The 15,831-nt window shown below is 37.9% G+C and overlaps 1 protein-coding gene across 2 annotated transcripts in view; it reads left to right on the top strand.

The window, feature by feature from the left end:
• P4HA1 (prolyl 4-hydroxylase subunit alpha 1) overlaps positions 1–15,521 on the top strand; it is an 89,232-nt gene extending 73,711 nt beyond the window's left edge. For both annotated transcript variants that reach the window (XM_058696662.1, XM_058696663.1), the window contains exons 11-15: positions 5,872–5,921; positions 8,885–8,950; positions 12,771–12,839; positions 13,349–13,445; positions 15,096–15,521. In XM_058696662.1, the coding sequence (XP_058552645.1) occupies positions 5,872–5,921; positions 8,885–8,950; positions 12,771–12,839; positions 13,349–13,445; positions 15,096–15,166 (353 nt within the window). In that variant the 3' untranslated portion in view covers positions 15,167–15,521. The remainder of the gene's footprint in view (positions 1–5,871; positions 5,922–8,884; positions 8,951–12,770; positions 12,840–13,348; positions 13,446–15,095) is intronic.
• The last annotated feature ends 310 nt before the right edge of the window (positions 15,522–15,831 follow it).

The raw sequence follows: 15,831 nt of genomic DNA, 5'->3' as shown, positions 1-15,831 counted from the left end.
GCTGAAATGAAGAGTTGGATGTTCAATGGACTGAGCCACCTGGGTGCCCCAAGTTTGAATACATTCTAAAAGCTTTAAATTTTTACTCCTCTCCCCTGCCACATTTTAGATATATGGTGTGATACTGTACATCCTTTTGTGAAACTCGACTAATTTTTTAAAAATTTTTTCTTCTAATGTTTATTTTTGAGAGAGAGACAGAGGGTGAGTGGGGGAGGGGCAGAGAGAGAGAAGGAGACACAGAATCAGAAGCAGGCTCCAGGCTCGGAGCTGTCAGCACAGAGCCCGATGCGGGGCTCAAACCCACGAGCCATGAGATCATGACCTGAGCCAAAGTAGGACACTTAACGGACTGAGCCACCCAGGTGCCCCTTGACTGATATTTATAGATAAGCTTAATTTTATTGCTTTTATGCTTCCTACTCTTCATACTTCTCCTTATGGTCTTTCATTTCCACAGTCTCCTTTAACATTTCTTATAGAGCTGTTTTAGTGATCATGAATTCCTTTAACTTCTGTTGTCTGGAAACTATCTCTTCTTCTATTCTGAATGATAGCCTTGCTGGATAGTATATTCTTGGCTGCAGGTTGTTTGTTTGTTTGTTTGTTTGTTTGTTTGTTTGTTTGTTTTTCCCAGCTCTTTGAATACATCCTGCCATTCCCTCCTGCCTGCAAAGTTTCTGCTGAAAAATCTGCTTATAGCCTTAAGAGATTTCCCTTTTATGTAACTGTTTTCTCTTGCTGCTTTTAAAATTGTGTTTATTACTGCTTTCCATTTTAAGTACTACGTGTCTTAGTGTGGACCTCCTTGTTCATTTTGTTGGGGGCTCTCTATGCTTCCTGGATCTGGATTTCTGTTTCCTTCCTGAGAACTGGGAAATTTTCAGCTATTATTTTTTCAAATAAATATTCTGCTTCCTTCTCTCTCTCTTTTCCTTCTGGAATTCATATAGTGCAAATGTTACTACGTTTGATGGTGTTACTGAGTTCCCTTAGTCTGTTTTTATTTTTTTTTTCTTTTTCCTGTTCAACTTGGTTGCTTTCCATTACTGTGTCTTCCAAGTTGCTGATCTGTTCTGCTTCCCCTAGTCTACTATTTATTTCCCTCTAGTATATTTTTAACCTTACTTATTGAGTTGTTCATCTCTGATTCGTTCTTTTTTTTTTTTTTTATGTTTTGTATCTCTTTGTTGAGGGTCTCACTAAGATCCTTCACTTTGTTCTCAAGTCTAGTGAGTATCTTTATGACTATTACTTTACTTACTTATTTTTAAATATTATTCCTTTTTTCTTTATTTATTTTGAGAAAGAGCGTGCAAGTGGGGAAGGGCAGAGAGAGAGGGAGAGGGAATTCCAAGCAGGCTGTCATTGTCAGTGGAGAGCCTGATGCAGGGCTGACACCCATGAACTGTGAAATCATGACCTGAGCCAAAGTCAGACACTTAACCGACCGAACCACCCAGGTGCTCCTATGACTATTACTTTAAATTCTTTATCAGGGATATTATTTATCTCTGTTTTGCATAGGTCTCTTGTGATTTTGTCCTGTTCTTTCATTTGGGACACACTCCTCTGTCTCCTTATTTTGTCTAACTCTGTCTGTTTCTTTGTGTTAGGTAAGTCAGCTATGTCTCCCACTCTGGAAAACAGTGGCTTTGTGAAAAAGAGGTCCTATAGCACCCTGCAGTGCACTGTCCCCTGTTCATCAGAACCCAGTGCTTTAGGGATGTTTTCTATGTGTGTTGCATGTGCCCTACTGTTGTGGCTGAGCCACACTGCTTTTAGTCCAGTTGTCTGCAATGGCACTCTCTGCCTCTTGTGGGCAGGTTTTGGTCTCTGTGTTGTTAGTGGCCTAGTCTAGGGCCACCTTGGGCTTGAGTTGAGTCAGACCAGACATTTGCCAGAGATGGAGTAGCACTGAACTGCAGGGTGCTTTCCCTCTGTTGTGCCCTGAGAAGCTTTTGCTGGTGGGTAGGGCCTGTAGTCAGACCGATGTCTGCCCCCAGCCCACTGCTGGGCCATAGTTGGACTGGTACATGTATTTATCTTCATCTCTCCCTGGGGCAGGAGTCACTTTGTAGTGGTAGAGGCCCCCATCAGGGCTACTTGCACACTTCCAGGCTTGTGGCACTGCTTTGGATGGACTCTGGCCAAGGGTCTATTGGAAGGGCAGGTCCGCAAGAAAAAGCAGGCTGAGATTCATGGTGCCTGCAAGATCTACACTGGTTTGCTGTGGGAGAGAGCTTGAAGACCATGAGAAAACTGCCCAGACTGGAATGGAAGGGTGGGTCCATATAATAGCTCAGTGAGCAGGGGGAGGGTTCGGAGGGCACTGTTAATAAGGTCCATGCAGGTGTGCTGTGAGAGGGGACCTGAGGCTGCTTGGGATGGAGGGGGTATGTCTGCAGAAGAATGTCTGGCCGAGCTCTCACTGTTAGCAGGAGAGTGTTCTGCTGCCCTGGTTCCCATAGGTATCTGTGAATCCAGGCTGGGGAAGGGGGCAGGGGAAGGAAATGGCTCTTAGAGAAGTCCCCCTCAAATCCCTGCCCCTCCAGCTCATGTACTGAGATTAGTAAAAAAAATCTCCTTCCTGTATACCCAGGCATTTTTTAAAAATTTTAAAACACTTTTATTTAGTTTTGAGAGAAAGAGCATGAGCAGGGAATAGGCAGAGAGAGGGGGAGACACAGAATCCAAAGTAGGCTCTAGGCTCTGAGCTGTCAGCACAGAGCCTGACACGGGGCTTGAACCCACAAACTGTCAGATCCTGAGCTGAAGTAACTGAGCCGAAGTAACTGACTGAGCCACCCAGACGCCACCCACCCCAGGTGGCATTCTTTTTTTTCTTTTTTTCTTTTTTTTTTTCAGGTGGCATTTTTCAAACTGCCTCTTCTATGCTGTGTGTCAGCTGGGCTCTTCAGTGCACTGTCTCTTTAAGGGCGGAGATTCAGTTTCCTTCTGCCCTCAGACTCTCCCAGAGTTGAGCTTGCCGATTTTTAAAGTTCCAGGTGGTAAGCCCACTGATTATAAGAATATGAGAATCCATGCCCCTTTGGTTTTCAAAGACAGATGTTTATAGGGATTCATCTCACCCATACAGGCCCCGTATGCATGGTGTGCCTGGTGTGGAGGTCTGCTCCTCTCCCCTCTCCACTCCACTGCTTCCCTCCCTCCCACAGGCAGTCTCACAGTCTTTTTGGCTCCCTACCACATCTCAGCCCTTCCTACCCTCTTCCATGTGTCCCCTTCTCTACATTTAGCAGTGGAGAGTCTGTTCTGCAAGTCCTTGGGTCATTTTCTGGGTTATTTACACTGATTTTGATATTATCTAGGTGTGCCCGTGGGACAAGGTGAGCCTAGGATCCTCATATTCTGCCATCTTCCTCAGAAGTCCCTGGTTGCTTGTGCTTTAGCTATCTAAGAAACTATTGCCTAATGCAAGGTCACAAAGATTTATACATGTGTTTTTTCCTAACAGTTTTATAGTTTTATCTGTTATGTTCAGGTCTTTGATCCATTTTGAGTCAATTTTGTATATGAGGTAGAGGTCCAACTTCATTCTTTTCATGTGGATATTCAGTTGTCCCAGCATCATGTATTTAATTTTTTTTTTTAACGTTTATTTATTTTTGAAAAAATTATTTAAACGTTTATTTATTTTTGAGACAGAGAGAGACAGAGCATGAATGGGGGAGGGTCAGAGAGAGAGGGAGACACAGAATCTGAAACAGGCTCCAGGCTCTGAGCTGTCAGCACAGAGCCCGACGCGGGGGTCGAACTCAAGGACAGCGAGATCATGACCTGAGCTGAAGTCAGATGCTTAACCGACTGAGCCACCCAGGCACCCCACCAGCATCATGTGTTTAAAAACTACTCTTCCCGGGGCGCCTGGGTGGCGCAGTCGGTTAAGCGTCCGACTTCAGCCAGGTCACGATCTCGCAGTCCGTGAGTTCGAGCCCCGCGTCAGGCTCTGGGCTGATGGCTCGGAGCCTGGAGCCTGTTTCCGATTCTGTGTCTCCCTCTCTCTCTGCCCCTCCCCCGTTCATGCTCTGTCTCTCTCTGTCCCAAAAATAAATAAAAAACGTTGAAAAAAAAATTAAAAAAAAAAAAAAACAAAAACAAAAAAAACTACTCTTCCCTATTGAATTGTCTGGGTAATCTTTATTGTGAATATTGAGAATTAAGGTGCTTTATATCTTTGTAAACACTTATCAAGGATAGTTTAAACATTCCTTCTTATTGTGAAATTTGGGGCACCTGGGTAGTGCAGTGGGTTGAAAGATTTTTTTTCCAATATCATTTCTTCCTTCCTCCAAGACATCTTTATCCTTTCCATCACAATCACTTTCCTTATGTCGGTAAGTTTGCCTCACCACATTCCTCTGGCTGCATAGCTAGAGTTTCTTGACCTGCACAAGTGGAAGCATTCCCCTTGTCATTTTTTTTTCTATATCGCCATTTAAGTTTGATTTGAATTTTACTTAGAGCATTATTACTTTCCCTTTTTCTGCTGTACATTGTCTTTGTTAGCCATTTGCCTCTTCCAGCTATTCATTTTTGTAAAATATCACATGAGTTTTCACTGGGAGATAAGGAGGCAACACAACTACATACTTTGGTGTCTGTGCATGAATTAACAGATGTGCAGTGACCAATCACTGATAGACTTTGAAAGAAGTGATATGATTGGTCATTCATCATGATGTGCAATTGTTACTTACATCGTAATTTGTGGACTAAAGTGCTAGCAGCAACATTTGTACTTTATGCAATTACTCATAGTCAATATGTTTTGGTGACTGAAATTTATGTTGTTGGAACTCTGGTGTTAATGAGTAGCTAAACCATTAGATGTGTGCCTTTTGGAACTGTGCAAAAGCAGGATTGCCTATATTTAAATTGCTTAATTAAGTTGCCATTTATTCCATGGTAATCTACAATTTCCTTGGTATTCATTATATTACTAAAAGGTCTTGTATGTAGCTTTTTCTTTCCTGATCTGTGTTTATTCTCATCTGCCTAACCCTCACAGGATCTTTCAGGCTATGTGATACAGTTTTACTTAATAGGTTGATTCAACCCAATGTGTCTACAATATAAGGAGTAAAATATCCAGAGTAATAATAATTCACATAGGACTTGGACTTTGTTGTGGGCAACACTCTTTTAATTATGTTTTTCTTTCATTTCATTGGTAGTGCTCTTTAAATTACATTCTCCTTTTATTGTGTCATATTGGGATACAAGGAGGGAGCTAAGGGAAGGCATCATTCTCCTTAATTTATAAATAAGAAAACTGAGATTGTATTCAGAATTACATATATTGTAACTAAGAAAGCTAGAATTTAAACTCAGACCAGACACTTTTTTACTCTCTTTTGCTGCTTCCCACTGGGACATTGTCATTACCGATTAAAATTGTAGGAAGATATTTCATTAAAATTGATTGGGAGTTTCCCAGAATTTGGGGCTTTGGAAAACATGAGTCTTGATTTAAATTCCAAAGAAAAGTGTTTAGTAAAAATTAATAATAGAAATCTCAAAACTCTAATTCTATAATATTTTAATTCTAAACATTTAAAAATTCTGATTCAAATTTTAGTTTAAGTTATATATTAGAGGAAAACATGTACCTCAGAATTTGCTAAAAGAAGGCATATTAACTAAGGTTCTTAAATATATAGTAGCTATCCTTAGTTTTTTATCCTTGGTTCCTTAGGAACTGTCATTGATTTCAACTGCTTTGCTTCTAATTTCTCTAGAAGTACCTAACCATATCATGTAAGAGGCAAAAATAGGACTTACAGATTTTTTGAATAGTAATCTTGATTTTTTTTTTTAATGCATGCTTTCTTCCTCTTCTTCAGGTAGCAAATTATGGAGTTGGAGGACAATATGAACCCCATTTTGATTTTGCACGGGTAAGTTTAAAAAAAAAAAAGAGAATGTAGGAGTTCTAACTGAAGCTTAGGCATGACATGTTAATTCTGTTCTTTTAGTAGTAAAAATTCATAGCCTGTTTGCAATTTGTGGAAGCATGGTGGAATAGACATTCTATAAAATCTTATTAGCAGTAACAAAACAAAACAAAACCCCTAGATGTTAAAAAAAATTTAGGATACTTTTAAATGCATTGCTGAGACTGGAAGAAAGTAAAGGAAATTCCCAATTCCCAAAATGAACAAAGAAAACCTAGAAACTAAAATTAGAGTTAAAGGGGGGCTGGGCCAAAAAAGCTGAAGCTGAAAGCATTTGTCTCCAGGAATCTAGAGCTTTGAGGATTAATGGCTGTGTGAGAGGACCTGCCACTGTGCAGGCTACTGAACTTGAGACCAATGCATAAAACCTGAATCTCCAAAAGGATTATACCCTCAGAGAAAGAAAGAATAGCCTTGAAAAGAATCTGCTTGGAGTCAGGAGCCTTAAGGAGAGTTGCCTCTCATCATCCAGGTGGGCATGGAATGTGTATGAGAGCCTCTTCTGGGAGTTTGAAAGCCTAGGCCTGCTCTCATGTGAACCTTTTATTTTGAATTTCACTACCCTGAAAGAGGAGAAATTAAAGTTGTTCATTTAGGTAGTGCTTCTTGGTACCTGGCAGAGACAAACTCATGTCCTCCCTGAAGACAGGCATCTTTATTCTAGTACCTCAAGAGTTTTAAAGATTAAGGTCAGCCAAATACAAACTCATTAAAAAAAAAAAAACTGGTAATAAGACACCATTGGTGAGACTAAAGCGACCAACAGATTTAGAAGCCCCAGGATGTTAGGTACTTGAATAATCAGAGAATATAAAATAACTGTATAGTAGTTTTAAAAATAAAAGGATAAAAATTAATAAACTTTCAAAATGATTTAACATATTTGAAAAACAAATAGAAGCTCTAGGTAGAAAAAAGTAATTGTTGAAAATTTAAAGTTTGATGGATAAATTAAAACAGATTAGAGAGGGGTGCCTGGGTGGCTCAGTTGGTTGAGCATCCGACTTCGGCTCAGGTCATGAATTCATGGGTCCTGGGTTCAAGCCCCACATTGGGCTCTGTGCTGATAGTGCAGAGCCTGCTTGGGATCCTGTCTCTCCTCTCTCTCTCTCTCTCTCTCTCTCCTTCTCTCTCTCTCTCTGTGTCCCTCCCCCACTCATGCTTTCTCTCTCAAATAAATAAACTTAAAAAACAGAGACAGTTGAAGTGCATTAGTGAATGAATTGGTAAATCTGAAGAAATTATAAGAATCATTAAGAGACAAGATAAAAAATACAAAACAGATGTAGAGAGACACTGGAGAATATATAATATGAAAGCAGTTTGCTAAAAAGCTGTCCTTTACCAAGTACTACTCTTGCTTAAGATTAATAAATATTAACCTTACTTTTTTCACATTAAGCTATAAATTATACATTATACAAGTATACAAGTCCTCATTAAGCTTTATCATAAATACATGAATTCTAAGAACTGTCTCGGGCATTTTAATAAACTTCTTGATCTACTGTCATTTTAAAAATAAGAGTACATTTTTTTGAAGGAAAACAGCCTATATTGTGTCATGGCCCTTGACTAGCTTAAATCCCAGAATTGTACTCTTTTTCTATGTAGGCCAGCAAGGAATATATTTTTAGTCTTTCCCTTCTTTTTTCAATTATTGAAAAATGTCTGACAGTCTTGAATGATGTGAAAGAGTACAGTTCAAGCTCTGACATTAGTGCAACTAAATTTTTTTCTTAGTTTTTTATTTTGAAATAATTACAGATTCCTAGGAAGTTGCAAGGAAATGTACAGGGAGGTCCTATGAACCCTTCCCTCAGCCTCCCCCCATGTTAACATCTTGCATTACTGTAGTTGACTATCAAAACCAAGAAATAAGCATTGGCACAAGACACGGAGCTATTTCATATTTCACCAGTTCTATCTGCACTAATTGTGTATCTATGCAGTTTTATTACATGTGTAACTTTGTGAAAGTACCACACAATCAGGATGCATAACTGCACCATGACTGCAAGACTCCCTTACAGTCCTGCTCTTATAGCTGCACATACCCTTCTGCTTCCCATCCCTTAACTGCTGGTAGCTGCTAATCTGTTCTTTGTAATTATCATTTCAGAAATGTTATATAGATGTTATATGCAGTATGTATCTCTTTTCACTCAGCAGCATAATTCCTCTGAGGTTAGTGGAGTTCTTAAAGAATGTGTCAGTAGTGTGTTCTTTTTTATTGCTCAGTAGGAGTTCACAGTATAGACACACCACAGTTGGTTAATTGTTCATCCTTTGAAGGACAGTAAGGTTTCCAGTTTGGGGCTGTTACCAATAAAGATGTGTATAAATTTCTGTGTGAAAAATACATTTTCATTTTTCTGGGATAACTGCCAAGAGACTGTATTGTATTTTAATTTAGATTTAAATAGCTAGATGTGAATCGTCCAGCCAGATTAAAGTGCTGACTGTCCAAAAGAATGACAAGCATAGTAGCAGTAAACATTTGAATGGACCATGAGTTCAATTTAAATCTCAAGGTAAATTCTTTACCTGCAGAGAATAGAGTTCATGAATGTAGCTAAGAGGCTTTCCCCCCTGCCCCTTTGGAAGCTAAAACTATAGGCATTAATTAATAATCTGTGGATAGTAGATACTGATTTTCGTTATTTAGGCTAATAAATATAGGTCCCCCCTACCCCCAGTGGTCTTATCAAAAGTATTCACTGTACAATCTGAATCAACAACCAACAAGTATCTGAGTGCTTGCTGTATATCATGCACTAGACATTATAAACGAACCTTTTGGGTTTTTTTGGCATACCCTTAAGCATATTACTGGTATTTAGTGCCACTGGATAATTTGCATTCCTGAATTTTATACCATTGAATTTGTTGTGTTTTATTCACAGAAAGATGAACCAGATGCTTTCAAAGAGCTGGGGACAGGAAATAGAATTGCTACATGGCTGTTTTATGTAAGTTATAGCTAAAAAAAATTTTTTTTTGCTAAAATTTTTAAGTTGGGATTTTTATCACATGATGTTTATTTTGATGTTCAGATGTCTGTTTTCCTTAGCTCTTATTTAACATCCTAATTTAAAGTTTTTACAACTGAGTAAGTGGAGGGTTTTTTGCATTTGTAACTTTTTCAGATAGTAATTTTAACTTTTTTATTCAGGTTTTAATATTACTAACAGTCTCAGGGCACCTGGGTGGCTCAGTCTGTTGAGCATCTGACTCTTGATTTTGGCTCAGGTCATGATTTCACGCTTTGTGAGTTTGAGCCCCATATTGGGCTCTGCGCTGACAGTGCAGAGCCTGCTTGGGATTCTCTCTCCCTCTCTCTCTGTTTCTCCCCCATTTGTGCTCTTCTCTCTCTCTTTAAATAAATAAATAAATAAACTTAAAAATATAAAAAAATAAATATTACTAACAGTCTATTTGGAGACAATCATTGTGGATATTTTGGTGTATGGACTGTTCATATGTGTATATAGGCATCTCTGTATATATTCACACACATTTAATAAACTTTCCTTTTGAATTTTTTATTGATACATATAAGAAAAGTATACAAATCCTAAGTACTATAACCTGAAATTTTCACAAAGTGAATACATCTGGTGTAAGCAGCTAAATCTAGAGAGCACGTTATAGCATCCTGGAAGCCCCATTAAGGGTAACCATTTTCACATTGTTTAGTAAAATTTCAAAACAGTATGATCATTATTTTTAAAATTGTTTATATACCGGGGCACCTGGTGGCTCAGTTGGTTAAGAGTCTGACTCTTGATTTCTGCTCAGGTCATGGGCTCACAGTTGGTGAGTTCAAGTCCCTCATTGTGAGTTCCCTGCTTGGGAATCTCTGCCTGCCCCCTGCTCGTGCACCTGCACGCTCTCTCTTTCCCAAAAGAAATAAACATATAAAAAAAATTAAACTTTGGTCATAATATTTGCCCCAGTTATCTTTTGTTGCATAACAAATCACCCCAAAACTGAATAGATTAAAATAACTATTTTTATGTCTCATGGTTGTAAGGTGGGCTTCACTCCTGGTTCTTGCTGTGGATCATTCATGCATCTGTAGTCAGTTGATGACTGGCACTGGGGTCATCTTGAAGGCTGAGGTTGAGGCTGGCTTTGGCCAGAGTACCTGCATGTGGTCTGGGCTTCCTCCCAGCATGGTGACTAGATTGCAAGAGCAAGTACCTCTGCAAAAAGCAAGGCTGAAGTGCATGGCATTTCTATTACCTACCTTCAGAAGTCAAATAATGTCACTTCTCCTGGCTTTTATTAATCAAGGCAATTACAAAGATCTGCCAAGTTTCAAGGGGAGGAGACATGGACCCTACCACTCAATAAGAATGTCTGTGTCACGTAAACAGAACATGTAGGACAGGGAATACTGGGAAATAGTATATTTGGAAAATATAACCTTCTACAATGTTGTAACCTTTGTTAACTTCAAAAGATGAATTTTAAGTCTAGACATAAATTTTGCTTATTTCATTGTTTTGTCCACCCCCTAACCCATTTGAATGATATGAAAATGGCATCTCTTTTTGCTGTTTATCTCACTCCCTACCAAAATTTGTGTATCTCTGCTCAGTCTCATTTTCCTTCTTCATTGCTTCCTGCTACCTTCCCTATTTGTCTTTTACTTTTTTCTTCCATTCTTCTCTCTCTCCTTCCCTCTTTGCAACCCACCTTTTCACCTTCCTACCTCATCACCCTCCTTCCCTCTTACAACCTTATCTGTTTCTAAAAAGATTTAAGATACCATAAAAAAAGGATTTAAGCACTGTAATAAAAAGGATTTAGGATTAAAAAAGAATTTGAGACCTATAATGTTAAAGATGAGAGAGAATTATTACAAAGGGAAAACCAGGAGAGACAATGATACATTATACAAAATTCATGCTGTGAAATCTTGTATACTTTTTAGAAGTGAATTCTCCATAATTGCACCAATTTATATCCTGCCTTTAAGTGTGATATGTTTGTTAACCTTTTGGTCTGTACATCTTTCACTTATTATATTGGCAGTTATTGTGGTTTTAGTTTGTATTATTAGAGAGGTTGGTCATCTCTTCTGATGTTTGAGACATTAAACATTTTTTTTTTGCTTTTATGAATATTGATGCTATACATTATTTGGTCCAATATCCATAAATATTAGATTATTTGACCATTAGATTCTATGTTTGATTATTATATTCTATCTTAATTATATAGCATTTTGATTAGATCAGTAATTTTGCCCCCCACCCCCTGCCATTGTTTAAGTATTGTCCTGCATGGTCCATTTAGCACAACTTTTTCATTTCTTCAAAGTTAGCTCTTTGCTCCAGTGGATGTATTCATCATAGTACAATATCCTTCTTTATCTCAGTGCTTTTATTTTTATTTAAACTGTGTCCGATATTAAGATCAAATTCTATTTTCTTTGGTATAGCATTTGCCTGGCAATCTTTTTGTTTCAAGGCTTCTGGTTTTAGATGTGACTCTTGGATATAGCACAGTTGGGTTTTGCTTTGTGATACAGTCTTTGTATATACGTTCTACTTACGTTGCTTGTGAAAAAATCTTCACTGCATGATTGGTTTCCTGTCTCATTTTGTCCATGTGATCCCTTAATTTGGAAGATTTGTGTTTTACATTTAAAAATTCCAGATTTTAATTCTGGTATAATTAACGTACAGTGTGATATTAATTTCAGCTCTACAATTTAGTGATTCAACACTTACATACAACACCTGGTGCTTATCACAAGTGCACTCCCAAATCCCCTTTACCTGTTTACTAAAGAGTGGAAGGGGGATGGATGGGTAAATCATCGGTTTGTTCTCTACAGTTAGAAGTCTGTTTCATGGTTTGTCTCTTTTGTTCCTTTGTTTCGTTTCTTAAATTCCACATATGAGTGAAATCATACAGTATTTGTCTTTCTCTGGCAGACGTATTTTGCTTAACATAATACTCTCTAGATCCATCCATGTTGTTGCAAATGGCAAGCTTTCATTTTGTATGGCTGAATAATATTCCGTTGTATATATAGACCACATCTTCCTTATCCTTTCATCAGTGGACACTTGAGCTGTTTCCATAATTTGGCTGTTATAAATAATGCTGTGATAAACATAAGGGTGCCTACATCCTTTTGAATTAGTGTTTTCATTTTCTTTGGGTAAATACCCAGTAGGAGCACCTGCTATAAATACTGTAGACATTAAAGCTGAGCAATGAACAAAATAGATGAAAATTCCTGCCCCCATGGAGATTATATTCTAGTACAATAAATACATAATTATACCCTTGTATTACTTGATTTGATTTTAAATCCTCTTTTTTTTTTTTTTTTTTTTTTTACCTCTGGCTATAAAAGAAGTAGCTATAAAAGACATCCCTATCTCCCTTCCTGACTTTATCATTTCTTTTACTTTTATTTTTTTTAAATATAAGTATATAAACCTAGAATAGAACAGCATCTTTGTTTGTTTAAAAACTGAGTAGCATGGGGGCACCTGGGTGGCTCAGTTGGTTGAGCGTCCAACTCTTGGTTTCGACTCAGGTCATGACCTCACAGTTTCGTGGGTTTGAGCACTGTATTGGGCTGAGCACTGACAGTGTGGATGGAGCCTGCTTGGGATTCTCTCTCTCTGCCGCTCCCTCACTCACATTGTCTCAATAGAAGTCCAGATGTTCTCATATCCTCTGCTGTATCATGCCTTCCTCACAATGGCATATTTAACTTTATTATACCAGTGCTTCTGATAATACTGTCTGCAATTCTTATAGATGAGTGATGTGTCAGCAGGAGGAGCCACTGTTTTTCCTGAAGTAGGAGCTAGTGTTTGGCCCAAAAAGGTAAACTTGGTTCATTTGTTATTTTAATTTTGTGGGTCTGTTTTTTTTTCCCTGAGGAAGAGATGCACCTTTGTTTCACGGTCTAATTAATGAATAACATTTTTAAAGATAGAGATAATGTAGTCCTTAAGTATATTAGGTAAAATTTTAAATATGTTTATGGTACACTTTACAATGATTACCTAGAAATAATGAACAACCAAGGATTAGTACTCAAAAGTTTGCATTTCTGAAATGGGTTCCATATGATGGAACCTCCATCTTACTACTGTAAGATTTGTTAGCTTTGTTTTGGCAAATCCCCTTTGTCAGGCAGCTTTGTGGTATTGACATTTTCATGTGATCACCAAAATTTTGTAAATGATTTAGTCATATTTTCAGAATTTTATTAGAGAAGATATAATGCTGCCATGGAGGAGTAATTCCACAGGAACAGAGGAAAATTTAATTACTACAAAAAGTGATAACCTATATCTTATTTGGAGATAATTTTGTATTATTCTCCACAGGGAACTGCTGTTTTCTGGTATAATCTGTTTGCCAGTGGAGAAGGAGATTACAGTACACGGCATGCGGCCTGTCCAGTGCTAGTTGGAAACAAATGGGGTAAATATTTCCTATATTCTCTTTTGACTTTTGTCTCATATTTTGAAATTAGGGTAGTCTATATCTTAAAAAGAAAACAAAACTCCTAACATTGAAAGGGATTCAACCAACCAAGTTTCTGATTTTAATATAAATTTACTTTCAATAGATCAGAATTCTGATGACAGATTTTAACAGTAGTCCCGCTTCTTGACTCAAAGTTGAATAAGACAGTGTCTTTCCCTCAAGGAGTGTACAGTTGTCTGAGACACACTAATGGATAAATCAGAATATAGTGTAGTACACACTAATACGGAGATGTATACAGAAGATGATGACTCCTTATAGTTGGGAGGCTTCTTCAAAGCTTAATTTTAAAATTTGGTCTTGAAGAGAGAGCAGTATGTTTTCCAGGCATGTCAGGGACCAGGGTCAGGACTAGTGTGAGGCTAGAGAGGCACTCAGGGTCAGTCAGGGTCATGCTAGTTTTTTATGTGGCCAGTCCTAAAGAAATAGAAGCAGGTGAATTTATTTTTATACATATTATTTAACCCCATAAATCCTTTTCAATATGTGTCACTAGCCACATTTCAGGTACTTAGTAGCCACATGTGTCTAGTGGCTACTGTCTCAGGCATAGCAGGACTAAGGAGTGACACCTGATTGTTAGGATTTTAAAAATCTTCTTTGATGATTATAATGTTTGAGAATCACTGGACTAGAATGAGGCTAGTGGAGGAGAGATCAGTTTAGAAGGCTCTTTTACATTGTCTAAGTGGGTGATGATGAAAACCTGGACTATGGTAGTAGCAAAAGGATTAGAGAGTAAAGAGACTGAAGAGCTATATAAGGAAAAGTGGCAGGCTTTGATGAATGATAGATGGGATATAGGAGTTGAGAAAGATAAGAGTAATTATGGGTCCTAGTTTACTTTGTACATGTTGAAGCCATTGATTGGGTTCTATGATAAAGAAGGAGTAGAAAATTCTGTTTGAGTTACATTAAAAAGCAGTATCTTGGGGCGCCTGGGTGGCGCAGTCGGTTAAGCGTCCGACTTCAGCCAGGTCACGATCTCGCGGTCCGTGAGTTCGAGCCCCGCGTCAGGCTCTGGGCTGATGGCTCGGAGCCTGGAGCCTGTTTCCGATTCTGTGTCTCCCTCTCTCTCTGCCCCTCCCCCGTTCATGCTCTGTCTCTCTCTGTCCCAAAAATAAATTAAAAAAAAAAAAAGCAGTATCTTGGAATCAAGGAAATTTAATGAGCACATAATAGTAGTGATTAATTGTAGAATTGTTCCTGTACGGTGGAGGCTTTGTGTTCATCTCTAAAATGTCCCTGTATTAGAGATAGTATTTTTGCAAACAGGTAAAACAATGTTCTGTCTCTACCTACATCTTCATTCCAATTGCATTTCATTTCAAGATTTACATTAAATATCAGAAACGTTAGGAAATGCACATACGTAGACTCTCATGTGCTTCCAACATTTAGCGGAGTTTTGTGTGTGTGTGTTTTTGTTTTTTTTTTAAATAGAGTGCCTAGGTACCATCTGCCTTAATCTTATTTTGGTCTTGAACTTTTAGCTCATGTAGAAACTTTGTTATAGGCCTAGTTCTTACAAGTGAATTAAACTTTAGATAGTGGAGAATATTAATGTATTTTTTTCTCTCACAGTATCTAATAAATGGCTCCATGAACGTGGACAAGAATTTCGAAGACCATGCACCTTATCAGAATTGGAATGACAAATAGGCTTCCCTTCCTCTCCTGCTATACTCTAATGTGTCTGATATGCACATTTCCCAGTCTTAACTTTCAAGAGTTTACAATTGACTAACACTCCATGATTGGTTTCAGTCATGAACCTCATCCCATGTTTCATCTGTGGACAATCACTAACTTTGTGGGGTTTTTTTCCTTTTAAAAGTAACACTAAATCACCATATTGTACATATAAACCTTTAAAGTTCAGTTGGTATCACAGAGGATAAAGCAAGGTAGAGTTAAAAAATAAGGAATTTTTACATTTATATCTTAAAGAACTTCTTGGTTGGATTTAAAAAAAACACTTTATGCATCTGATTATAGTATTTCACTACATCTCAGTTGGTAGGGGGTAGGCTAGAATGGGCCATGTGATTATAAGCCTTATAGTTTGGACCTAGGTATTACATTTACCTAGTCTTATTTTCTGGATCTGCCTAAAGACTAGGAGTAAACTAGACCTCTAATCTGGGTTCCATTTGATGTTTACCCCTCCATATGCTATTCTAAGTTGATTTTTTTCCTCTCATTTAAAGAAAGTATACTGTATTTTACCAATCCCATTCTTCTCTCACAGCTCCTCTGTGGTGAATCAAATCTGCTTGAGTTAAAATAATTTGATTAAAAATGTTTTTTATTGCAAAGC

The sequence above is a fragment of the Neofelis nebulosa genome, chromosome 13 (genome assembly GCF_028018385.1).
Source record: "Neofelis nebulosa isolate mNeoNeb1 chromosome 13, mNeoNeb1.pri, whole genome shotgun sequence".
Taxonomy (NCBI): domain Eukaryota; kingdom Metazoa; phylum Chordata; class Mammalia; order Carnivora; family Felidae; genus Neofelis; species Neofelis nebulosa.
The sequence above is the reverse complement of the archived record's forward strand: the minus strand, read 5'-3'. Positions and strand labels throughout refer to the sequence as shown.